The 26649-nt window shown below is 40.4% G+C and overlaps 1 protein-coding gene across 5 annotated transcripts in view; it reads left to right on the top strand.

Moving 5' to 3' along the window:
• LOC129732463 (liprin-alpha-1) overlaps nt 1–26649 on the top strand; it is a 1274109-nt gene that overhangs the window by 623852 nt on the left and 623608 nt on the right. For all 5 annotated transcript variants that reach the window (XM_055693366.1, XM_055693364.1, XM_055693363.1 and 2 more), the window contains one exon: nt 10693–10776. In XM_055693366.1, the coding sequence (XP_055549341.1) occupies nt 10693–10776 (84 nt within the window). The remainder of the gene's footprint in view (nt 1–10692; nt 10777–26649) is intronic.

Below are 26649 nucleotides of genomic sequence, written 5' to 3'. Positions count from 1 at the left end.
ACGCAAAGATCCGACGCGTATCTGACCTTCCGGGATACAGACGATGCCGACGACTTTAAACGTTATTCGGAGCTTGATACCAAGTTTAAAAGCTTGACTAAGGCAAAGAAACGCGGATATTGGCGTCGCGTAACGGTCAACGAAAGCGAGGAGTCTTCAAGTAGGTGGATATTTGATTTTGCCAGGAAAGTATGTCCGGACTCTGTTCCTGCGCAAAACCTTGTTCGCGATACGTCTCCGGGCCACGACGCGATAGAATCACCTTTTACGATGGCAGAATTTTCAGTTGCCCTCCTGTCCTGTAACAATAACGCGCCTGGGTTAGATAGAATCAAATTCAACTTGTTGAAGAATCTACCCGGCAATGCCAAGAGGCGCTTGTTGAACTTGTTCAATAAGTTCCCTGTGCAAAACATTGTACCGCAGGATTGGAGGCAAGTGAAGGTGATCGCCATCCAAAAACCAGGGAAACCAGCTTCTGATCACAACTCTTATAGGCCGATTGCAATGCTATCCTGTATCCGGAAATTGATGGAAAAAATGATACTTCGTCGCTTAGACCACTGGGTCGAATCAAATGGTCTGCTATCGGATACTCAGTTTGGCTTCCGCCGTGCCAAAGGGACGAATGATTGTCTTGCGTTGCTTTCAACAGATATTCAGCTGGCGTATGCTCGCAAAGAACAAATGGCGTCTGCGTTCTTGGACATTAAGGGGGCTTTTGATTCCGTTTCTATTGACATTCTTTCGGGTAAACTTCACCGACAAGGATTTTCTCCAATTTTAAACAATTTTTTGCACAATTTGTTGTCCGAAAAGCACATGCATTTTACGCATGGTGATTTGGCAACTTTTCGAATTAGCTACATGGGTCTTCCCCAGGGCTCATGTTTAAGCCCCCTTCTTTACAATTTTTATGTAAATGACATCGACGAATGTCTGGCAAATTCATGCACGATAAGACAACTTGCCGACGACAGCGTGGTCTCTGTTACAGGAGCCAATGCTGCCGATTTGCAAGGACCACTGCAAGATACCTTGGACAATTTGTCTGCTTGGGCTCTACAGCTAGGTATCGAATTCTCTCCGGAGAAGACTGAGATAGTAGTTTTTTCTAGGAAGCATGAACCTGCTCAGCTCCAAGCACAATTAATGGGTAAAACGATCTCTCAGGTTTTGGTGCATAAGTATCTTGGTGTCTGGTTCGACTCTAAGGGCACCTGGGGTTGCCATGTTAGGTATCTGATGAAGAAAAGTCAGCAAAGAGTAAATTTTCTTCGTACAATAACCGGATCATGGTGGGGAGCCCACCCAGGAGACCTTATAAGGCTTTACCGAACAACGATATTATCTGTAATTGAGTACGGGTGTTTCTGCTTTCGCTCCGCAGCAAACACACATTTGATCAAACTGGAGCGAATACAATATCGTTGTTTGCGTATCGCCTTAGGTTGCATGCAATCGACCCATACGATGAGTTTGGAGGTCTTAGCCGGAGTTCTACCGTTGAAAAACCGCTTCTGGAGCCTGTCTTCTCGTATTCTTATCAAATGTGAGGTCTTGAACCGTCCTGTGATTGAAAATTTTGAAAGGTTAATCGAACTCAATTCTCAAACCCGTTTTATGACATTGTATTTCAATCACATATCCCAAAATATTAACCCTTCTTTGAATATTCCAAATCGTGTCAACTTATCAAATTCTTCTGATTCTACTGTGTTTTTCGATACATCCATGATAGAAGAAACTCGTGGAATCCCGGATCATTTACGCGTGCAGCAGATCCCCAAATTTTTTTCCAATAAATATCGAAACATCAACTGCAACAATATGTTCTACACTGACGGATCACTTCTCGATGGGTCCACTGGCTTCGGTGTCTTCAATAACAATTTAACCGTCTCCCATAAGCTCGATAATCCTGCTTCTGTTTACGTCGCAGAATTAGCTGCAATTCAGTACACCCTAGGGATTATCGAAAAAATGCGCACGGACCATTATTTTATCTTTACGGACAGTCTCAGTTCTGTTGAGGCTCTTCGATCGATGAAAGATGTTAAGCACTCTCCGTATTTCCTGGGGAAAATACGGGAACATCTGAGTGCTTTATCCGAAAAATCGTTTCTGATTACCTTAGCGTGGGTCCCTTCTCACTGCTCGATACCGGGCAATGAGAAAGCGGACTCTTTGGCTAAGGTGGGCGCATCAAACGGTGAAATTTATGAAAGACCAATTGCTTTTAATAAATTTTGCGCATTTGTTCGTCAGAATACGATCATCAGTTGGCAAAATTCTTGGACCAGAGGGGAACTGGGAAGGTGGTTACATTCCATTATACCCAAGGTATCGATGAGTCCGTGGTTCAAGGGGTTGGATGTAGGTCGAGATTTCATTTGCGTGATGTCTCGGCTTATGTCCAATCACTATAGATTTGATGCGCATCTCCGTCGTATTGGGCTCGGGGAAAGTGGTATCTGTGCCTGTGGTGAAGGTTATCACGACATAGAGCACGTTGTTTGGTCATGCCCTGTACACCGTGACGCCAGGTCTAAATTAATAACTTCCCTCCGGGCCGAGGGTAGAGAACCAGCTGTCCCTGTTCGTGATGTCTTGGCGAGTCGCGACCTACCCTACATGTCCCTTATATACATTTTCCTGAAATCCATCCATGCCCAAGTCTAGTCCCATTCCTTTCCACCCACATTCAACAAAACGGCAAGAACACGTCGTAGACCTCGATTTTGGAACCAGCAATTGAACCCCACACGAACTCGCCAGGAAAACCCGAGGCCTTTCTTTATATCTTGGCTCAGCGGCACACACCATATGGCAACTTGAACACCAGCGAACAACAACAACGAACCAAAACCAGCAACTAGACCCCGCACAATACCCTCAGAACCCGAGGATTACAAGCCCCTGTCCCAGCTCATGACATCGTGGCTTAGCAGAACAAATCCATACATGCTGCATATTCATTCGATGATCATCAGACGACCATTCAACTACAAAACACTGATTAAATAATACATGCTAGTTTTAAGATAGACTTAATTTCAGCTCGTAGTCGGCAGCGAGGATAAAAAATTTGGTTATAGATTTTAAGTCATCCGATATAATTGGCGCCGTTAAACATTGAATTGTATTTGTGCCGTGTCAAATGATTTGTGAAGAAAAAAAAACTCGAAATAATCAAGCCATTCTCCCCGCATGATCGAACCCCGGATAACCGAGCCTCCGGATGATTGTGCCTCCAGATAATCGAGTCCTATCTGTATTGCAATATGCGTATGTACATTGGGTTTAAAATTTCTTATAAGGTTTTTCGAAAAATCCGTGGGTGGCAAAATAACTAACGAATTTGTTATGTCCCTCTAATGTATTTAAATAACTTTATTTCTTCGAAAATACAGGACATATTTGCATTTTTTTTACGAAAACCATCCTTCTGTGCAACATAAGCAGCATATTCAACTAGTAGGGTAACGGGGGTATTTTGGCCCATATGCATATTTTGGCCCACCCGGTAACATTTTACGCATTTTATCTGGTAAATTCAATGAATATTAGAAAACTATGCATGCAACATTTAATAACACACCCAAGAATCATACTACACTATAATTACTTTACGAACTAGTTTCATTTTTTGCCATATTGACTTACATTTTAAGTTTAGTAAAGCGGGAAATGTATGTAGTTTCGCGGGAATGCGAAGATGAACGGGAATAGAAGGTGTGACTAGAATTAAAAAAAAATTTCCCTCGTCCAGGCGGGACGCGAACCCGCAATCTCCGTTGTCTCCGGCAAGGTGTTTTGACCACTCTCTCAGTTGACAGAAATAAACTTCCACAGGGCAGTGTGTGCAGTTTCATCGCGGCGTGCTGAGATGCGGGAACACAATAGTAGAGGGTGATTCGACATTGGTCTTAGGAAGAGTTACCCTTACCCAGTAGTTTAATTGGCCAAAACACCTTGCCGGAGACAACGGAGATTGCGGGTTCGTGTCCCGCCTGGACGAGGGAAATTTTTTTCTAATTCTAGTCACACCTTCTATTCCCGTTCATCTTCGCATTCCCGCGAAACTACATACATTGCCCGCTTTACTAAACTTACACTATAATTGTTGGTGAAAAACTGGCTCTAGATAGTGTTATTTTGGAATTAGTTCATACATATTCAAAGTCATGGCTGAGTCAACCCAAAGTCAAGAGAAAGTAGTAATATACAAGTCAACGTCCGGAAGCTATTGTTACAAATATGTATGCTTTTGAAACAATTCGTTGTTGTAGTAACATCAATAAAATGTCATAGAAACAGTTTGTATACTCTAACATGTTGGAAAAAGTTGAAAAAGTGGTTTAACCATTGGCCGAAGCAAACATATTTTGGCCATGCCAAGTTTTGTCAACTCCCTTGATTCCCGTTCGGCCGTTGCACGTGAACAAAGAAACAGCTTGTGACAATTTACAGGTAATTACTTCTTAATTTATCACATTTAACGATATGAAATTAGATGAGAATGCCTGTCAAACCGCTATAAGCCAAATCATTTCATTTTTAGATGCCTAAAATTCACAAAAATTCACGGCAGAAGAATGTTCTCCTCAAACCCACTGTTTTTGCTCTAAAAATACCGATGATGATCTTAAATATAATTAGTCCGAACTATTTCCATACATGTCTGTAGATATAAAGGTGGGCCGAAGTAAAAATTGGTGGACCAAAATACGTTTTTAGTACTTCGTAGAAATTTTGATATTTCTAGAATATTTTTCAATATATTGCATTGTTGAACGGTGTATATTAAAATAGACACTTAGGTTTTAACAATGGTATATTAGAGTAGGTATTTATGTTGAAAAATTGTGTTTGTTTTTAATGAACTGTGCGAACGCTTCCCAAAGCTGGCCAAAATACCCCCGTTACCCTAAATGAAATAAAAAGTAATAAAAGTAATAAAATGCGCTCCTTATTATTTTGTTTTTATTTGCGATTGTTGTACATTCGAACATTTTAATTTTAGTACTAAAAATAGTTGGAAATCGATATGAACCTGATATGTAGAAGGTTCATTCAATAATTAAATAACTAACAGGTGAAAATTAAAGCACCTAGACCGAGTGCGTGTGGGTTATGAAGCAGAGCTACAATCAAGCTTTGCTCGAGATGCTGTGCGGGCTTTACCAAGTTCGAATAGGAATTTTGTAATATTTTTTGAAATATGAACTTGTGTTGTGAATTGATAATTGATGGTTATGCGTCCTGAAACGACGAAAAGTATCAAAATAGTGTCTTGATCATTCTCCACTGTATTCTTTGGCTGAAGGCTTAAAAATATAAAGCAATTTAAACCTCATATTAGAAGAAATATTTACCGAAACGTATGGTTTCTTTAAAACTGTGTAATGCGCTTCGGTTCTTAACCCAATATCAAGATTTCTATATTTAAAGAGCAACACCTCGTAGAACACCTTACTTTTATTCTTGCTTCATTTTTCCAAAAGAAGTAAGTTAGTCTCCTGGTTTGCGCGTGTGGACACAACACGTGTGAAAAGATATCAAATGTGAGAACGAAACAAACAAAGCCAAGTAATTTCAACTGTTGCAATAAAAAAATTTTCACCGCATGTTCTTTTAAAACTATAAAAAGAATTAGAAAATCAGTTTAGACTACTGATTAGTTATCACTTGAATCCTTTTTGTATCCTTGGCTACACCGGTGTTGTTAAACAGAGCATTATTTTGCTGCTTCATTTCATTGAATTTCATTAAATTTCATTTCGTTAAATTCAAGACATTTAACAAAGAGATATCACCTGTTTGGTGCTATTCTCTTATTCTTCACGTGCCGAGTCGGCGACCGAAGCAGCTAGCTTGAGTGCGTGTTACCTAGCAAGCAAGAGCTCAATTTGCGTTCCGCTCCTAGTGCGGCGCGTGCTTTACCAAGTCTGGTTCATATAGTTCTTAAGTTCAAGCGTTTGAGAAAACGAGTGTAAGCAAGCGGGCTTCGGAGGGCTCACGAAGTCGGGAACACTCGGGCCTGTGTTTACCGAAGCTTTCGAAGGGCTGTTTTGTTTAGAACACTGCCGGTTTTCGTTTTGTATAAGCACTGAAGGGCAATAAAAATACTCTCCGTGGCATCGTCTAAAACGCACATACGGTGCACAGTGGGGAATTGCAGGCCATCAGCCAAAAACAATTTTTTATGTTAGCTATTTCATAATAGAGCAAACTGAGCATTTTTCACAGATGGAGAGATTGTTTACACCCATGAGTTACATTCTAAAAGGGCGTATGCCTTTTGGCATAGGTTTTATTCGAAGCATTGTAGCCCAGAAACCGTTGGTTGTATAGAAAAACAGTCTGAGAATGAGTTGTAGGGAACTAAAAATTCACCATAAAAAAATATACACTGTACAAAAAATTTTTTTTTGACCAAAAAAAATATTAAATATAAACATTAAATTTCAATTAAAAAAAAAGAGTTGATTTTTTTTTATTTTTTTTTTTAAGAAACTTGATGTTAAAACGCAACTTTAAAAAAAGGTCCTGGATGGAGAAATGAAAAATAATTTTTTTTATGATAGATTATTTTTTTATAAAAATTCTAATTTAAAAATTTTTCAAAATATTTGTATTCTGATGATTTTAAAAGATGCAGAGAGTCATTTTGAATCAAACAGCTCTTGGTAGTTAACATTCTAAAGGCATCGGTTTTCGAGTTATTTTGAATTTAACCTCGAAAAATTATTAATATTTCGGAAAATACACGTTTTTCTTAATTTGTCCATGGTTCTCCAGCAAAAACCATACGTTCATTGGAATGCTTGATCAAAAATATACAATTCATTCTTTGACAACAAAACGATTGGATAAATAACTCAAGCGCTAAACCTTAGGCTACCTACACGTTCCCCCTTGCCGAATGTTTTATAAAAAAATATGTTTGTCGTGCAACACTACTTGTTTACTAACAATGACTGTTTGTAAAGTACGCAACCAATAACTACTGGGTTACCTACAATATCTGTTTTCGTATATAAATACGATTGCACTTCTCCTGAAGTGTTAGTAACAGTTTGCATTTTATGAAGATGAATAAATTGAAAACGGAATACACCAAGCCCAAATGCTGTAAACCCTTTCCTGATCATCGGTGCTCATCAAGCTTACGCAAATTGAACGAAAACGTTATTGCAAAATTAAAAATATTGAACAGTCAAGCTCATTTTAATACTATATTTAATTTTTCTATTGAACAGTCAAGCTCATTTTAATTGTCAAACCACCATTCATCCCTTCGTTGTTTACTATTCAGAATCTGGAACACTTAAGAGTATCAGCTTCATCATAATATTGGAAGTACTCCATCATGATACTGTTGCGGTTCAGTTGTTCATTGCCAAATTAACCCTCTAGTACCCAAATTAATTTTTAGACGGACTTCGAAAAAATCACTATTAAGCCTCATAAACATTTTTTAAGTTCTTATTGAAGCTTTTTAGAGGTTCGACTGAAGACCGCCTAGAGGCGGCACTGGGCACTAGAGGGTTAATTAGTTTTTTGAAAACAACAATACAGTTGAAAAAAGCGATATTAATGTCTGATGAAGCTGCCTCACAATATAAAAAATAGAAAAAACTTTGCAAGTTCAAAACAAAATATAACGTCGATGCAGAGTGGCATTTTATGCGACTTCTCAAGGGAAAGGGCCATGCGATGCAATTGGTGGCATATTAAAACGAATGGCAAGAAATGCAAGTTAAGCTAAAGAACATGAACATCCCATTACAAGCGCAAAAGAATTGTATGATTGGTCTAAAAATAATAAAAATTCAGCAAAAATGTCATTTAGTTGGGTATCATATGAAGAATATGAACAAGGAGTAACAGAATGGAGCAATATTTTCAAAAAATCTTTAATAATAGCTGCCACTAGGGATGGGCGATGCTTGTATCGATACCAGCGGTATCGATACACGGAGCCAAAGTATCGAGTATTTTGGCATCGATACTCGTTGCTAGCGATGAGTAGCGGTATCGATACATGGCCAACGATACTTTGAAACGATACCGATACCACCGATGCCTTCTATTGGGGATACGCGATACCAGTTTCGATGCCAACGGCATCGATACTTCGGCCAAAAGCATCGAGTATTTTGGCATCGATACTTTCTATAGCGATACCACGATACTTGGTATCGTTTTGTGCAAAAGTATTCGAGTACTCAGGTATCGATACTTCAGACAGTATCGCCCATCCCTAGCTGCCACACAAAAGTAATACTCTTTTGTTCCGATTTCAGAAAATAAGATACAAACGAAGCTGTTTTCAAAAGATGATGAATCATTTACTTATGATGTATATAAAACATTAGGTGAAACTAGTTCTGTAAAGTATCTATGTCATAAAAAAATATGTTCCTAAGATAATAAAACTCGAAAATGAATATTTGATTCTTATATATATATATATATATATATATATATATCACTTAGAACATTTAACTCTTTTCTTGAGAACCGTTCGCCCAATCGTTTTGTTGTCAAAGAATGAATTGTATACTTTTGATCAAGCATTCCAATGAACGTATGGGTTTTGCTGGAGAACCATGGACAAATTAAGAAAAACGTGTATTTTTTTGAATAATTATAATTTTTCGAGCTTAAATTCAAAATAACTCGAAAACCGATGCCTTTAGAATGTTTACTACCAAGAGCTGTTTGATTCAAAATGACTCTCTGCATCTTTTAAAATCATCAGAATACAAATATTTTGAAAAATGTTTGAATTAAAATTATCATAAAAAAATTAATCTACCATAAAAATATTATTTTTCATTTCTCCATCCTGGACTTTTTTTTAAAGTTGCGCATTAACATCAAGTTTCTTTAAAAAAAAAATAAAAAAAAATTTAACTCATTTTTTTTAAATTGAAATTTAATGTTTATTTTTTATTTTTTTTGGTCCAAAAAAATTTTTTTTGTACAGTGAATACAACGCTACAACTCATTCTCAGACAGTTTTTCTATACAACCAACGGTTTCTGGGCTACAATGCTTCGAATAAAACCTATGCCAAAAGGCATACGCCCTTTTAGAATGTAACTCATGGGTGTAAAATATCTCTCCACCTGTGCAAAATGCTCAGTTTGCTAAGCCAAATACGTGTGCAAAGTTTCATTCAAATCAAAAATGGTCGATTAAATTTTCGCGTATTTCCAGACGATTTGAAATGATTTTGCTCAATATTTTTCCTTTCTTGCTATAGTATCCAAGTGCTTGAATCCAAAATTTGCCCGCGATATCATGAAATCTGATTTTTTATGACTTTTTAAAGCTTAGCAAACTGACGTTTTTTGACATATTTTTCAAAAAAGTACATTACTTTGAAACGCTCTGTTTCAGTGATAACTTGGATTGTTTCGGCGACAAAGGAAAGTTGTGATGCCTGATGTGCAGTCAGCATTTGTTTTGCTTTCATTATTGACACGTTGCTTCGGTATGCAAACTGTTACTTTCCTTACGGAAAGATTTTCAAGTACGTTGATTTGAGTCAATGAGTTTTTTCATAACTTTTTGTATATTGAAGGTAAACTAATTGTTTTTAAAGCTTTTGGAAGTGCATTGTTGTGATTCTTTATAGGCATTTCAATTGGATGTTAACTTGGCTTCGTCAAACAACCTTACAGTTAAATTTCTTAGTTTTTCTAGATTTTTGTTCCATCATGGCGCGTCTATGCTAATTAATCGCCTATTGGTTAGACTGCTTTAGTTATACAGGGTATCAAGGTTACGGATGTGATGCAGATGTGCAGATGCAGGTATGTGATTACGGGTGCAAATGTGAATGCGGATGTTCCTCATTCAGGGATGCGGATATAAGTATCCGTAACATCTCAGGTGTTTTATTTCGCCTATTTCGCATGACAAATCGCATCCCATTCTAACAGTCAATGAAGCGAGCAGCAAACAAACCAAAGAAAATTTTGCTATAAAATTTTACTAGGCTATTTTTTTCAACATCCGCGTGATACCTCGTGATACATGATGCAGATGCGAATGCGAATGCGGATGTCAATTTTCATGCGGATGTTCCGCATTAACGGATGCGGGTGCGGATATCCGTAACATTCCTAGTAAAGGTTAAATGACATTCCAAGGAACAAAATGGTATATCATAACCATACTTTTTATTGCACTAGCTATAATAACTCGATTTTTATTTTGGATTGGTTGAAATTCGAGACTGTTCGACGTTTGAATCAAAAGGGTACATCAATTCAAGTTTTAATTATGAAATTCAATTTATTTAGGGTATCGAGTGTCTTCGGCACTGTTGTTCTTCAGCAGGATTTCTACAGCTTTCTTATGCAAAAGCCTGCCGAAGAAAACCACTGCCGAAAACGTTCGATACCCTATTTGTTGTTTTTGGCAGCCAAAACCACTCGTTCGCTTAACCTATTAACAGAATCATTGCACCACCAAATATATCTTAATCGTTACGCAAATTTTACATCATTCTATCTAATGCTTCAACATCGATTTGTGCGTCATTGTGTATTTTGGGGCGAATCGAAATTAATGATATCAAACTCAAATTTATATTAAATCAATCTTTCCCCATGCATTTCCTAATGTTTTATCATGTCTACATACGTTGTTTATTTTTGCTCTCTCGTTTAGGAAAATTCCACTAACGGTGATACAGCAGATCATAAAGATTGCTTAGCAAAAACACATGAACTACAAATGATAATAGAAAAACAGGTACGTAAATTTTTGTTATATAGTATACAGTCTCTCTACAATAATGGGCCAGTCAACGTGTTCGAAAATTGATATAAAATCGGAAAAGTCATCAACTACGAATGTTTTCCTATCTATCTGTTTGTTCTGATGTGTACTTTCGATCAACAGTTAGTTTCACTGCAGTTGATGCGTGTAAATCGGTTGGGAAGAAAAATATCACTTACATAGCAAAATACACAATTATGGGTCACTTTTGGTATTCAAAATCATTTAGTCTATTTTTTTTTTGTTCATCTATAGTTTATTTGACACGGCACAAATACAATTCAATGTTTAACGGCGCCAATTATATCTGGTAGCTTACTTTCTAAAGTATCTTAATAACTAAAAGCAAATTTTTTATCCTCGCTGCCGACTACGAGCTGAAACTAAATCTAACTTAAAGCTAGAATGTTTTGCATCAAAAGCACAGGTTTGTTGTTTGATGGTTTTCATTGCCATAGGTAAGCAGCATATTAAATTTGTTCCGCTGCTGGGCCAAGATATTACGGACTGGCATATTGGGTTGTTTCCATCGGGCCTTGAGAGTATCGTGCGGGTCTGTTTCCGGATCTGGGATCTTAACGTGTTCTTGTCGTTTGGTTGGATGTAGGCGGAAGGGGATAGGACTAAACTGGGGCGTGGATGGATTTCAGGAAAACGTATATAAGGGACATGTAGGATAGGTCACGGCTCGCCAAGACATCACGAACAGGAACAGCCGGCTGCCTACCTTCGGCCTGCAGGGAAGCTATTAATCTAGACCTGGCGTCACGGTGTACAGGGCATGACCAAACAACGTGCTCTATGTCGTGATAACCTTCACCACAGGCACAGATACCACTCTCCCCGAGCCCAACACGACGGAGTTGCGCGTCAAATCTATAGTGATTGGACATAAGCCGGGACATCATGCAAATGAAATCCCGACCTACATCCAACCCCTTGAACCACGGGTTCGTCGATACCTTGGGGATTATGGAATGTAACCACCTTCCCAGTTCCCCCTTGGTCCAAGAATTTTGCCAACTGATGATCGTATTCTGACGTACAAATGCGAAATATTCATTAAAGGCAGTTGGTCTTTCATAAATATCACCGTTTGCTGCGCCCACCTTAGCCAAAGAGTCCGCTTTCTCATTGCCCGGTATCGAGCAGTGAGAAGGGACCCACGCTAAGGTAAACTGATACGATTTTTCGGATAAAGCACTCAGATGTTCCCGTATTTTCCCCAGGAAATACGGAGAGTGCTTAACATCTTTCATCGATCGGAGAGCCTCAATGGAACTGAGACTGTCCGTAAAGATAAAATAATGGTCCGTGCGCATTTTTTCGATAATCCCTGGGGTGTACTGAATTGCAGCTAATTTTGCGACGTAAACAGAAGCAGGATTATCGAGCTTATGGGGAACGGTTAAATTGTTATTGAAGATGCCAGTGGACCCATCAAGAAGTGATCCGTCAGTGTAGTACATATTGTCGCAGTTGATGTTTCGATATTTATTGGAAAATTTTTTAGGGATCTGCTGCACGCGTAAATGATCCGGGATTCCACGAGTTTCTTCTATCATGGATGTTTCGAAAAACACAGTAGAATCAGAAGTATTAGATAAGTCGACACGATTTGGAATATTCGAAGAAGGGTTAATATTTTGGGACATGTGATTGAAATACAATGTCATAAAACGGGTTTGAGAATTAAGTTCGATTAACCTTTCAAAATTTTCAATCACGGGACGGTTCAAGACCTCACATTTGATTAGAATACGAGAAGACAGGCTCCAGAAGCGGTTTTTCAATGGAGTACTCCAGCTAAGATCTCCAAACTCATCGTATGGGTCGATTGCATGCAACCCAAGGCGATACGCAAACAACGATATTGTATTCGCTCCAGTTTGATCAAATGTGTGTTTGCTGCGGAGCGGAAGCATCATTTAGTCTATAAAATCGTCAAAATACATAACGCAAGTTATCTTATTGTTGTAAAAGCTTGATAATAAGTAATTTTATTCAGTCTTGATGCATTATCATGTAAAAGCATGGGCGCAACTAAGGAAAATTTCTAGGGGGGGCTAGTTTTCATACATTTCAATGACCTAGCCGACGAAATAAGGACGACGATTAGAAACTCGGTACATGTAACAGTAGATCGCTAAACGCCCCGGGTGCCGACCGGATTCTGCTGGACCAGCTAGAACCCCGCCACTTCGACATCGTTGCACTCCAGGAGCTTTGCCCGAAAGGAGAGAAGGTGAGGCGGATTCGTGGCCGCAGGGATAGTACTATCAGATCGGCGGCACAACCAGTGAGCTGGGTACCGGCTTTAGAGTGCTGAGCACGACTCTGCATCCTGCTCAGCACTATAAAGCCGCTACCCAGGTTGTGTTTGTTGAAAATAAAAGGCTGGTTCTACAACTACACTATCCTCAATGTGCACTTCCCTCATGAAGGGCGACCAAATATAGAGAAAGAAACGCTCTACACACAGCTGGAGAAACTCTACGATAGTTGCTCGCGTAGAGACATCAAGATCGTCATCGGGAATATGATTGGTCAGATCGGCCCGCACAGCCTGCACATCGTGACCTTTCCACGAAAATACAACCAAAAACCACCTAGAGATCACCTGTCCACCGTACAACGAACCAAAGTAACCATGTTCTCATCGACGGTCCGTTCTCCTCAGATATACAAAAGTACGCACCAATTGCGGTACGGATATTTGCTCGAACATGACCACCTAGATCGAGTCTAGTGCGACCAAGCAAAAAGTTTACGATGTACCTGATACGACCGGTAGTCCTCTACGGAATCGATACAACGACGCTTCTGGCGGAGGGTCTTGACGCTATTGGAGTTTTGAACGGAAAGTGCTGCGGACTATCCACGGTGGAGTACAGACGGACGACGGATAATGGCGACAGTGCATGAACCATGAGCTGCACGCGCTGCTGGGAGAGGGCCCCGTTGCACACCTGGCGAAAGTCAATAGGTTGCGGTGGGCCGGTCACGTCGTAAGGATACCGGACGACAACCCTGTGAAATCACTCCTCTTCAGAAACCCTGCCGGCACCAGAACCAGAAAGGCGCAGCGTGCACGATGGCTCGACTAGATCGAAAGAGACTTGCGTCTGGGGAACGGGCAAAACACAGCCCAAAACCGAGCAGCATGGCAACAACTTCTTGATACTGCACGAGCCACTACGGCTCTCGTCTGATTGGTAAGGTAAGTAGGAGAGCTAGGTTTGAAAATCGGTCCTGGGTGCAGTACTAGTTCTTAGCCAATGAATGATGACATGCCAATTTGTGTTGATTTTGATGCTTTGATAAGAAGTATGGAATATATTTATATCGAATACAATCATTCTCTGGGAATTTCTAGGGGGGCTTCAAGCTTACTAAGGGGGGCTGAAGCCCCCCCTAGCTCCCCATAGTTGCGCCCATGTGTAAAAGTAATAAAAATAGCCAAAATATGGACTGACCCACAATTATGGGTCACTTCACTTATTGCACCGAGCAGAATTATAGTTTTTAGTGACATTTTCAACTTTAAATCAGTTTAATCGTATAAATGAGGTTACAAGTGAGTTACAAAAAATATCACTGCTAATGAAAATTGTTCAGTTTCGTGAGAATCGACGTATTTGCGTAAAAGTGACCCATAATTGTAGCTGACCCATAACTGTGGAGGCACTGTATATCATATCACTTATCAAAACGTTTTTATGCATACAGTTTATAAAGTTCTTAACTTTCCACACATTTAAAGTAGAAAACAGCGATCGATTACAGCAAACTATTTTTCGAGTCTCGCTACCGAATTTTGAATTGATCGTTTGTTTTAAACATCTTCTTTTGAACAGCGAGCCTGCGTTTGTAGGGTATTCCCTACCAGGACTAAGGATAACATAGATAGGGACGTTGCGATACCATTAAACATCGATACTTAGAATCGATACTTGTATCAAGAGTAGGTACTGATATTCTGATAGTATTGATTCTAAGTTATCGATACCTACATGTATTGTTGTGCGATACTAGTTCATTAAAAATGAAAATCATAACTCTTTTTTATTATTTATTTCTCAAGATGAAAACGTTTAATTCAATTAAACCGTTCATTTTTATTTACTTAACCTAGAAAAAAAGAGCTTCTGCAGATACCCAAGGCCGATTACGCATTTCCTTTATAAGCTCTCGTTTTCGAAAAAGCGGCTCGCATGGCTCAGTAGATTTGACCTTCGGATCACTGTAGAAGAGGATCGTTCCCGTAGGTTAATCTACAGAATTTTTGTTGAATTAGCATCGCTGATGAGATGGCGTGCATGCATGCGATGCTACAAAATGACACAGGAAACAGCAAATTTTCTGTTTCGTTCGTTCTTCTTTAGGTTGTTTTGATTTTTTTCGATGCTGAGCGGTGTGTCGATATTGATGAAGTTTGGTTGGTAAAACATCGATACCAAATATTCAAGTATCGGAAGTAGAAGAATCGATTCTGTGTTAGTATCGATGATATCGCAACGTCCCTAAACATAGATATAAAACATACGAAGTCCTGTACGTGCACTTGGTACACGGAATCACTCCACTAGGTAGCTGCAGATGATGATTAACTTTATTGAACTACAATTTTGGCTTAAATATTAACCTATGGGTAACTCAGAGCGATTCTCAGGCTACCGTTCACCTAGCTGATTTATTCTGGCCTATGGAATTTCTTGGCCTGTCTCAATTCCGAACTTACTTTTAGTACTTTCGGGCAATCTGGTTGAGAGCGCTAGAACATGCGCCCTAAAACATGTGCACCAAAGCATGTTCGAGAGCGCGTAATAAGTGCTCAGAACCGTGCACAACCGTGAGCGAGCGAGATCGACTGTGAGCGACGCTGTGCCGCCGGCTCCGGTTTTGTTTATAGTTAACTTAAAATGGTATACTTAGTGTAGCATGATCGGTTAGGATATTTACATTTCGTAAGCCACCGATCGACGCCTCATAATTAGGACGCTTGGATATTGTTCTGAACGATTTATAGGACGATTTGTGGATAAAATCCTCAAAAAACACCGACGCAAACGACATAGACAAACGTTAACAACGCTCCAACCGGAACGAGAAGAAATAAAGCGAGTCAGCAGGTCGTTCTACCCCAAAGTTACCAACCAGATCAAAGCAACACTGAAACTTCAGGTTGTACACAAAACTGACAACACACTACGTGATTTGCTGTGCAAATCACAGCGTATAGAGAGAGAAACAACTAGTCTACACAAAGTCTCTAAGATGGGCGGTATCGCGTCCAAAACCGGTCGACAGAGAGATAAATTTTAATGCGTGTTTTTTGTTGTAAGAACAATAAGTGTTGTTTGTCTTGTCTCGCGTCGTGTAATATGTCAATTGTTAGTGTTTTAACTTGTAAGGCGCTTTTGAGAAGCACAAATATCGATAGCAAGGTATGTGGCGTTGCCATATTTACAATTTAAATGCATCTAAATCATTCATTTTACGATGTGAATATTTGTTTTTCAGTGGCTGTTTATAAACGAACTTTTTCGCAATTAAATTGGTTTCCAACCTGGTCGATTCTGCTTATGACATACTGTTACATCATATATCTACACATCAAGATTGAAACTGCAACCATTCGATGGGTCAAAAGGCGCTGGTAATGATAGTCTGCCACCGATCTTGTTTCAAAAACCATGCCGAGTCGCTTGCATTACCTTACCTTACCTTACCAAACAGTCCCAAGCCGTGGTGTGGCCTTTGCTGTACGTAAGAGTCGTCTCCATTCCACTCGGTCCATGGCTGCAGTTCGCCAGCTCTGCAGTCTGCGTAGGGTCCGCAGGTCGTCTTCCACCTGATCGATCCACCTTGCCCGCTGTGCACCTCTCCGTCTCGTCCCTGACGGATTGGTTTCAAGAACCATCTTTACCGGGTCGCTGGGCATGTTGTAGGGATGTCGTCTGACATCCCTACAACATGCCCAGCCCACCGCAGCCTGCCTATCTTAGCGGTGTGGACGATAGATGGCTTCCCAAGCAGCTCCTGCAGTTCGTGGTTCATTCGCCTTCTCCACACTCCGTTTTCCATCTGCAGTCCACCGAAAATGGTACGCAGTGCCTTCCGCTCGAACACCGCAAGGGCGCGTTGGTCCTCCACAAGCATACTCCATGTCTCATGCCCGTAGAGGACTACCGGTCTGATCAGCGTCTTGTAGATGGTTAACTTGGTGTGGCGGCGAATTCTACTCGATCGAAGCGTCCTTCGGAGACCAAAGTTTGCACGATTTCCTGCCATAATGCGCCGTTGAATTTCTGTGCTGGTATCGTTGTCGGCAGTTACCAGTGAGCCCAGGTACACGAGCTCATCGACCACCTCGATTTCATCACCACCAATTTGAACTCGAGGTGGGAGGTTACTGATACTGTTACTGTCTTCACGTGAACCCCTTTCTTTCATGTACTTCGTCTTCGATGCATTGATGACCAGTCCAATCCGTTTGGCTTCAGCCTTTAGTCCGATGTACGTATCCGCCATCTTCACAAAGGTCCGAGCCACAATGTCAATATCGTCGGCGAAACCAAACAGTTGAACCAACTTTTGGAAAATCGTGCCATTCGTGTTAATCCCCGCTCTTCTAATGACACCTTCCAGGGCAATGTTGAACAGTAGGCACGAGAGACCATCACCTTGCCTTAGTCCTCTTCGGGTTTCGAAGGGGCTCGAGAGTGCCCCCGAAACACGAACTACACACATCACTCGATCCATCGTCGCTTTGACCAACCACGTCAGTTTGTCCGGAAAACCGTAGTCGTGCATAATTTGCCATAGCTTGTCCCGATCTATTGTGTCGTACGCCGATTTGAAATCGATGGACAAATGATGTGTGGGCACGTTATATTCGCGGCATTTCTGCATAACCTGCCGAACCGCGAATATCTGATCCGTGGTGGCGCGGGCACCCATAAATCCCGCCTGGTAATGCCCCACGAACTGCTTCGCAAATGGCGATAGTCGACGGCAAAGTATTTGGGAGAGTACCTTGTAGGCGGCGTTCAACAGAGTGATTGCCCGGTAATTGCAGCACTCCAGTTTGTCGCCCTTTTTGTAGATGGGACACACAATACCCTCCATCCACTCCTCCGGTACTCGTTCTTCCTTCCAAACCTTGACAATGACCCAGTGCACGGCTCTGGCCAGTGTTTTTCCACCGTATTTCAATAGCTCGCTGGGAAGGTGGTCCACTCCAGCAGCTTGGTTGTTTTTCAGCCGACCAATCTCCTCCTCCACCTCCAGAAGATCGGGGGCTGGAATTCAGATGTCTTCTGCTCGTGCACCAAGATCAGTTGCCATACCGTCCTTGCGCTCTACTGCATCGCCGTTTAGATGCTCGTCGAAGTGCTGCCTCCACCTTTCGATCACCTCACACTCTTCAATAAGAAGGTTGCCGTCCAAGCTCCTGCACATATCGGCTTGCGGCACGAAGCCTTTACGGGAGCTGTTCAGCTTCTCGTAGAACTTCCGAGTGTCGTTAGCTTGGTACAGCTCTTCCATCGCTACGCGATCTCGGTCCTCTTGCTGGCGCTTCTTCCTTCGGAGGACTGAGTTTTGGCTGTTCCGTGCCTGTCGGTATCGTTCCACGTTCGCTCTCGTGCGGTGTTGCAGCATTCTCGCCCGTGCTGAATTCTTCTCCTCGACTAACCGTTTGCATTCGCCGTCAAACCAGTCATTTCTATGATTCGGGGCCCTTGTACCTAGTAGCGCTACAGCAGTGCTACCTATGGCGGATCGGATGCTCCTCCAGCTATCTTCAAGGGTAGCTGCGCCAAGCTGCTCTTCCGTGGGTAGCACTGCCTCCAGCTGCTGCGCGTATTCCTGTGCAGCCTCGGCGTCCCGCAGTTGCTCAATATTTGGTCGCGGCGTTCGACTTCGGCGGGTGTTATACACCGTCGATAGTTTTGAGCGCATGCACACAGCTACTAGGTAGTGGTCCGAATCTATATTCGCACTGCGGTAGGTGCGAACGTTGATGATGTCGGAGAAGAACCTGCCGTCGATTAGAACGTGGTCGATTTGGTTCTCTGTCTGTTGGTCGGGTGATCTCCAGGTGGATTTGTAGATATCTTTGCGGGGGATAAAGGTACTTCGGACTACCATACCACGGGAGGCCGCAAAGTTTACGCACCGATGGCCGTTATCATTAGACACGGCATGCAGGCTATCTGGTCCGATTACCGGTCTGTACATTGCCTCCCGGCCTACCTTAGCATTCATGTCCCCAATAACGATTTTCACGTCCCGTCGCGGGCAGCTATCGTAGACCTGCTCCAGCTGCGCGTAGAACGCTTCCTTCTCGTCGTCGGGTCTTCCTTCATGTGGGCAGTGCACGTTGATGATGCTGTAATTGAAGAACCGGCCCTTTATCCTCAACTTGCACATCCTTGCGTTGATCGGCTGCCACCCCATCACGCGTTGGCGCATCTTACCCAGTACTATGAAGCCGGTTCCCAGCTCGCTGGTTGTGCCACAGCTCTGGTAGAAAGTAGCCGCCCGGTGCCCGCTTCTCCATACCTTCTGTCCTGTCCAACAAAGTTCCTGCAGCGCTACGACTTCGAAGTTGCGTGGATGTAGCTCGTCATAGATTATCCTGTCGCATCCTGGAAAGCAGAGCGATTTGCAGTTCTATGTCCCAAGTTTCCAATCGTAGTCCTTATTTCGTTGCCTAGGTCTATGCCGATTGTTCCGATCCGTATTATCTCTTACGTTGTTTGTAACATGTTGTTTTCCGGGGCGGCTTGTTGGGCCTTCCCCAACCCCCTGTCTCGCCGGGGGACCATCGTGTCAGCTCTGTTTAGAGTCCCACGCTGCTACCAGGACGTTGATCAGCCGCTCCTAACATGGAGATCAGACGCTGTTTTGAGCCGCACCATCTTGGTGAACAGACGCTCAGGTTGGCGAAGCATTTCCTCTACCGCCGGAATATGGTTTACGCGCCAATGATCGCTTGCATTACCTGTGCGGATAATTTTTAACAGGTCGATATCCGCAATAAGTTTTCCCAGTGCTTGCGAACCAGCGGAATTGTACCCGTTTATAAGGCAGGCAGCATTCAAGACGCGATAAACTACCTATCTCTATCCTGTGTAGCATATCGAAAGTTCTTGAAAACTCAGTTCAAGATTCGCTCTGTTCAAAGGTCTACCACATTATCCCCGAATGGCAGCTCGGTTTTAGCAAAAATTGTTCAACGACCGCTTAATTGATGGCATACGTTACTTCACTGATTAGCGCATTGTATAATAGCGTGCTGAAACGTTTTTTTAGCATTAAAGGTTGATGCGAGACCTCTATTGTTTGGTCCCATATCCGATTGAATATTTTTTCCATTGGGACTTCAGTGTTGCGCTCATCTACGTTGCACTTTTTTACAGAATGCGGAAAACTTTTTTACAGAATACGGGACTTCTTAATAAGTTAATTCGGCTTCGGTTCACCTATATAAGAAGCTTCACTGCCTTCTTGATTAGAAGCTATCAGTTGCTAACAATAACTCCACTACGATGGAATAAACAAGATACTTGAAACACACATTGTTCCTTATTTCCCCAAACAGCCAAGCAGTAGCCAGCGAAGAGTTAATTGAAAAAGTCTTTGTCTATACTAGAAGAGTTTGAATTTTTATACAGTCTACAGCTTGGTTTTGTTGACCATCGGAGAAAGTTTTATGGTGTGGACAGATTTATGGTCCTTCAAACCGGATCCTTTGTTGGCTTCAAAGGAAATCGATTTTTTTTTCATTGGGAGGATGTTTTGTAATGAATAAATTATTTACTAACATTTATTCAAAATTTATTTTGTGTGTTATATTACAAACGGTGACTTAGCAACACTATTTCAATCAGGAAAATCGATTATACGGAACCAGTTTAGTTTACTGGTGCCCTAATTGCTAAGGACATAGCCTGCACTTATAGGTTATAGGTTTTTGCATTTTGTGTGGTTAATGGACTAAAGGCAGGCTGTCCATTTCTGTGACAAATCATGTCGAAATTACGGGAACAGTCGGAGGTGTTGAGCGTCACCACGTCTTCTATTATGCTAAAAGAACAAAATAGCTATAGCTAACAGGGTTATATGGACTTTTGGTAGGCACTAGAGAGGGATGTTATTTTGGGGTTCGGAACATGTAGTTTTAGGGACGTTGCGATATCATCGATACTAACACAGAATCGATTCTTCTACTTCCGATACTTGAATATTTGGTATCGATTTTTTACCAACGATACTTCATCAATATCGATACACACAGCTCAGAATCGAAAAAAATATCAAAACAACCTAACAAACGAACGAAACAGAAAATTCGCTGTTTCCTGTGTCATTTTGTTGCATCGCATGCATGCATGCCATCTCATCAGCGATGCTAATTCAACAGAAATTTCTGTAGATTAACCTACGGGAACGATCCCTTTTCTACAGTGATCCGAAGGTCAAATCTACTGAGCCATGCGAGCCGCTTTTATTTAAAACGGAGCTTATAAAGGAAAAGCGTAATCGGCCTTCGGTATCTGCAGAAGCTGGTTTTTGCCTTTCTCCTAGAAAGGTATAGCAATCACTTGCAAAACCGAAAGTATAAAAGTCCCCAAAGGGCCGAATGGCATATATCACTCGACTCAGCTCGACGAGCTGAGCATTTTCTGTATGTGTGTGTGTACTTTTCTCAGAGATGGCTGGGCCGATTTTCATGAAATTAATTGCAAATGAAAGGTCTTGTTGTCCCATAAGACCATATTAAATTTTATTTTAATCGGATTTTTAGTCTAGAGGTTTTGTATCAAAATGTAAAAATCATGAAACATCGTTATCTCGAAAACGTCACAACCGATTTTAACAGAATTGGTTTCAAATGAACGGGCTACCTGAAAACCCCCTAATTTTTGAATTTTATAAAAATTGAACATATGGTTCAAAAGTTATGAAAAGAAACAAGTTCTGAACACTGTTTAATCCCACTCATGTTACTCAGAGATGGCTGGACCGATTTTCATAAACCAGTTTCAAATGGAAGGTCTAGTTGCCCCATAAGACCCTATTGATTTGTTTTGCAATCGGACCATTACTTTGCCTGTTATGTTTAAAAATGTGAAATCCACCTATGAAAAGGAACATATTCCGAAGTCTACTTGGACTCACTCACTTCTCTCAGAGATGGCTGACCCGATTTCCACAAAATTAGTGTCAAATGAAAAGTCTAGCTGCCTCATAACACCCTATTGAATTTCACTGTAATCGAACTATAACTTCGTCTGTAAAGTACCGAAATGTGAAAATCACGAAACTTCATTATCTCAGAAACTACACAATCGATTTGATCAATATTATTATCAGATTAGCGGGCTAGTTTAAGGTTTACTGATGAATTTTGATTGAACAAGTGGTTTCGAAGTTTGGCTGCCCTAAAGGTTCCCATTTCATTTGATTATAATTGAACTTAAGCCACCGTTATGTATGAAATTGTTAATGAAACAACGAATGTCTATTAATTCAAAGATTACATGACTTATTTGAACATAACTAGTGTCATACGAACGAGTCATTTCTCAAACTTACAAATAAAAAACTTCATAACAATTTGATATGTGGCTCAAAAGTTATGAAAAGAAAAGAAATTCAAAGACTATTCAAAACTGTACCTGCTTTGATCGATATATGTGGCCTTAACATAATTTAAGTGTGGTATCGTACTATTTAAAGGTTTCAAATTCATTGATTCCTTGCGATGTGTTTAAAGTCTGCAAATGCACGACGAATCGGCCATAGGATATGATCAAAGTCAAAGAACAAATCGTTTGAAATGATTGGTTTTAATCGAAATGACAACATCCTCGACTTTTGGCTTCAGTACATCGCCTTAATTCTGATTATATTCATATTGGGTAACATTCGGTCATTTTCAGCAGATTTTCTGGCATCAATCTGACACCGGAAATACCCATATTGGGAGGTATTTAGTTATTTTGGTTGTTTTCCTGAACCTAAAAGTGGTCGTCTTCAAATTCAAAATGGTGTCCAGGGTCAATGTTTGGTTTCTATGCATCATCTCGATTACGGATATATCCATATTGAGTATTATTCGGTCATTTGCGACTGTTTCCTATAAGTTGCCATTTAGCACTTCAAAATGGTGCCTGAGGTCAATTGTTAGCTCATTGCATCATTCTGGTTCCAGAGATACTCATATTGGATGGTATTTGGTTTTTTTGGGCTGTTTTCACAAGCCGGAAGTCGCCATCTTGGATTTCAAAATGGTATTTAAGATAATTTCTGGCCTCTGAGTGTCATTCTGGTTGAAGAAACATCCATATTTGGTGTTATTCGATCATTTTCGGATGTTTCTCAGAAACCGGAAGTCGCCAACCTAGAATCTAAAATGGGGTCTGTTGTCGATTTCAGCTGCTATATATCATTCTAGATCCGGAAATACTCATGTTAGACGGAAATCGGCAATTTCTGGCTGCTTTCCAGAAACCAGAAGTTGCCATCCTACAATTCATAATGGTGTCTGAAGTAAATTTTCAGCTTCTTGCAACATTCTGGCTCCGGAGATCATATTGGGTGGTATCTGATCGTATTGGGTGGTATCTGATCACTTTGGGATGTTTTTCAGAAACCGAAAGTCGTCCTTTTGGACTTTAAAATTGCCTGTGAAATCAATTTCGGTCATCTGGGCGTAATTCTGGTTCCGAAAACATTCATACTGAATGGTATTTGGTCATTTCCGGCTGTTTGCCAGACAGCGGAAGTCACCATCTTAAAATTCAAGATTGTGTCTGTTATCAATTTTTAGCTTTTGTGCATCTTTCTGGTTCCGGAGATACTCATATTTAATGAGAATCGTCCATTTCAGGCTGTTTTCCAGAAACCGAAATTCGCCATCTTACAATTCAAAATGTTGTCTCGATTTGTGGCTCCAGTGCATCATTACGATTTCGGAAATACCCATATTGGGTGGTATTTGGTCACTTTCCGCTGTTTTTCAGAAACCGGAAATCGCCATTTTGGATTTCATAATGGCATTTGGAGACAATTTCTGGATTTTGAACGTCATGCTAGTTAAAGAAACACTCATATTGGATGATATTTGGTCATTTTCAGCTGGTTTTCAGAAACCGGAAGTCGCCATCTCAGAATTCGAAATGTTGTCTGTGGTCGATTTTAGCTCCTGTGTATCATTCTAGATCCGGATATTATTATATTGGGTGGAAATCGGCCATTTTTGGCTGTTTTCCATAAACCGGAAGTTTATCTTACAATCCAAAATGTTGCCTGAGCTCGATTATGAAACATATTTGTTACCCCTAAAAACATTCACCTGCCAAATATGGTTCCATTTAGTTGATTAGATCGCGAGACGTGCAGAAATTTGTTCTTCATTTGTATGGAACCCCTCCCTTCCAGAGAAGAGAGGGGCGTCCAACTATTATGGACATATTTGTTACCCCTTAAAACATCCACATGCCGAATTCGGTTTCATTGGTTGGTTTGTTATTGAGTCCCCTCCCTTCCAGAAGAGAGAGGGGTCTCAAACTATCATAGAAACCTTTATCGGCACCAAAAACCCCTACATACAAATTTTCACTTCGATCGGCTCGGTACTTTTCGAGCCTATATAAATCAGACAGACAGACAGACCGGACTGCATTTTTATATGTATAGATTAAAACATCAATATTCAAGAACCTAAAGAGTGAATATACATTTATTGGATTGAAGCGTTCATGTAAAACTATTTTTACAAATAAAAGTTTGAATGTGTAAGGCTGGGTCTGACCGCTAGGTGGATTAATTTAGGTTTTCTAGGTACAGTAAATGAAAATAAACGGTTTATTTGAATTAAACGTTTTCATCTTGAGGAATAAATAATAAAAAAGAATTATGATTTTATTTTTAATGAACTGGTATCGCACAACGATACATGTAGGTATCGATAACTTAGCATCAATACTATCAGAATATCAGTACCCACAGTATCTACAAGTATCGATTCTAAGTATCGATGTTTAATGGTATCGCAACGTCCCTATGTAGTTTTCTATCTAACTTTTCCTCTCCCATCAGGTGTGCTACTTTTCGCCTAACAATATTTGCCTGACAATATACATTTTCCGAACCCCAAAGTAGCATCCCTCTATTGCCTACCAAAAATCCATAATACTCCGTTAGCTAAGCGTCCTATTTCGTCCAATATCTTCCATGGTACCCGATGACATAGAGGAAAAGCGTGAAAAACCTCCTTAGAATTGGTTAAGCAGGTGGAGAATCTGGAAATCGTAGGGGGAAGTATAAAAGGGGAAGAACCTAAATTATTCCACCTAGCGGTCAGACTCAGCCTTTCTCATTCAAACTCATTATTTGTAAAAATAGATTTACATGACTGCTTAAATCCAATAAAGGTATATTCACTCTGGGTTCCAAAATATTGATGTTGTAATTGAAGTAGGGGGAATAGGGGCATAATGAGCACCCTTACTTGGTTGCTGATTTAAGCATGGAAAACGACAAAAATTTTAAGCTGTCTTCAGTGCAAAACTTGAATTAACTATCTATAATTAAAGGTACACTATTCACAAATTGAATAGTTTATCGTATAATGGTGAAAAACACAAATTAGATTCATGCATCAAAATCTAACAATCAGGCGATGTGTGGGGCACAATGATCACCCCACTGGGGCATAATGAGCACCCACGGGGTATAATGAGCACTTTTATAGAACATATCTTGAAACTGTGTAGAAGTACAACCAATGGGCCAACGTTTGTCGCGAGATGCCGTGATACTTGGCGGCTTGTTTCGTGAATGTCCCGTCGCGCCTTATGGTGGCCAATTCTGCCTGCAGTCCCTTTTTCTGACCGATTCGGTCTCAATGATTTTCTAATATATGTTCGCTCCATCACTGTAAACGAACACTGACTATGGAAACAGACAAACTCACAAGTCTACTGAGATGAATTTCAGGTAAGTTATTGTGACAAGGTGTGCTCATTTCACCCCACCTAAAGGTGACCATTTCGCCCCTATCGAATTAGTTAAAGTTAACATGAGATTTTAACACTAATTATAGCTTGAAATCAAAACAATGATGGTGAAATTTGGGGTACGACCCATACGTCATATTGATGTGTCTACATACTTGGTTGAGCCATTTAAACGACCGTAGAAGCTTATTTTGTAGTGCGCAATAATAATAATTTTTCCAACATTCAGGAACCAATTTGATTTTTTCAATATATTTCCATATTTTAAACAGACAAATTACTTTTGTTCTACATAAAGAGATACTGTAGTAACTACGGAAGAGTTATCATATTGTATTAAAAAATGAGTAGTTTCGCATAAAAGAGGGGTGCCCCCTATAAAATATGAAATTTGACGTAATGTTAGTGCTCAAGAAATAGCGAAATAAAAAAATTGACGCTTAATTTCGAACAATTTAATCACGAGAGATACCGGGAACGTTCAAATAGTACGATACCACATTTAAATCATGTTGAGGCCATATATATTGATCAAATCAGGTATAGTTTTGAATAGTCTTTGAATTTCTTTTCTTTCCAAAACTTTTGAACAGCATATCAAATTGTTATGAAGTTTGTTATTTGTAAGTTTAAGAGATGACTCGTTTGGATGACACTACTTATGTTCAAATAAGTCGTGTAATACTTGAGATAATAGACTTTCGTTGTTTTGACAATTTAATACATAACGGTTGCTCAAGTTCGATTTTAATCAAATGAAAAGGGAACGTATAGGGCAGCCAAACTTTGAAACCACGTGTTCAATCATAAT

This window comes from Wyeomyia smithii, chromosome 3 (assembly GCF_029784165.1).
Source record: "Wyeomyia smithii strain HCP4-BCI-WySm-NY-G18 chromosome 3, ASM2978416v1, whole genome shotgun sequence".
Classification (NCBI taxonomy): domain Eukaryota; kingdom Metazoa; phylum Arthropoda; class Insecta; order Diptera; family Culicidae; genus Wyeomyia; species Wyeomyia smithii.
Note: the sequence above shows the minus strand (reverse complement) of the source record. Positions and strands in the feature narration are given on the sequence as shown.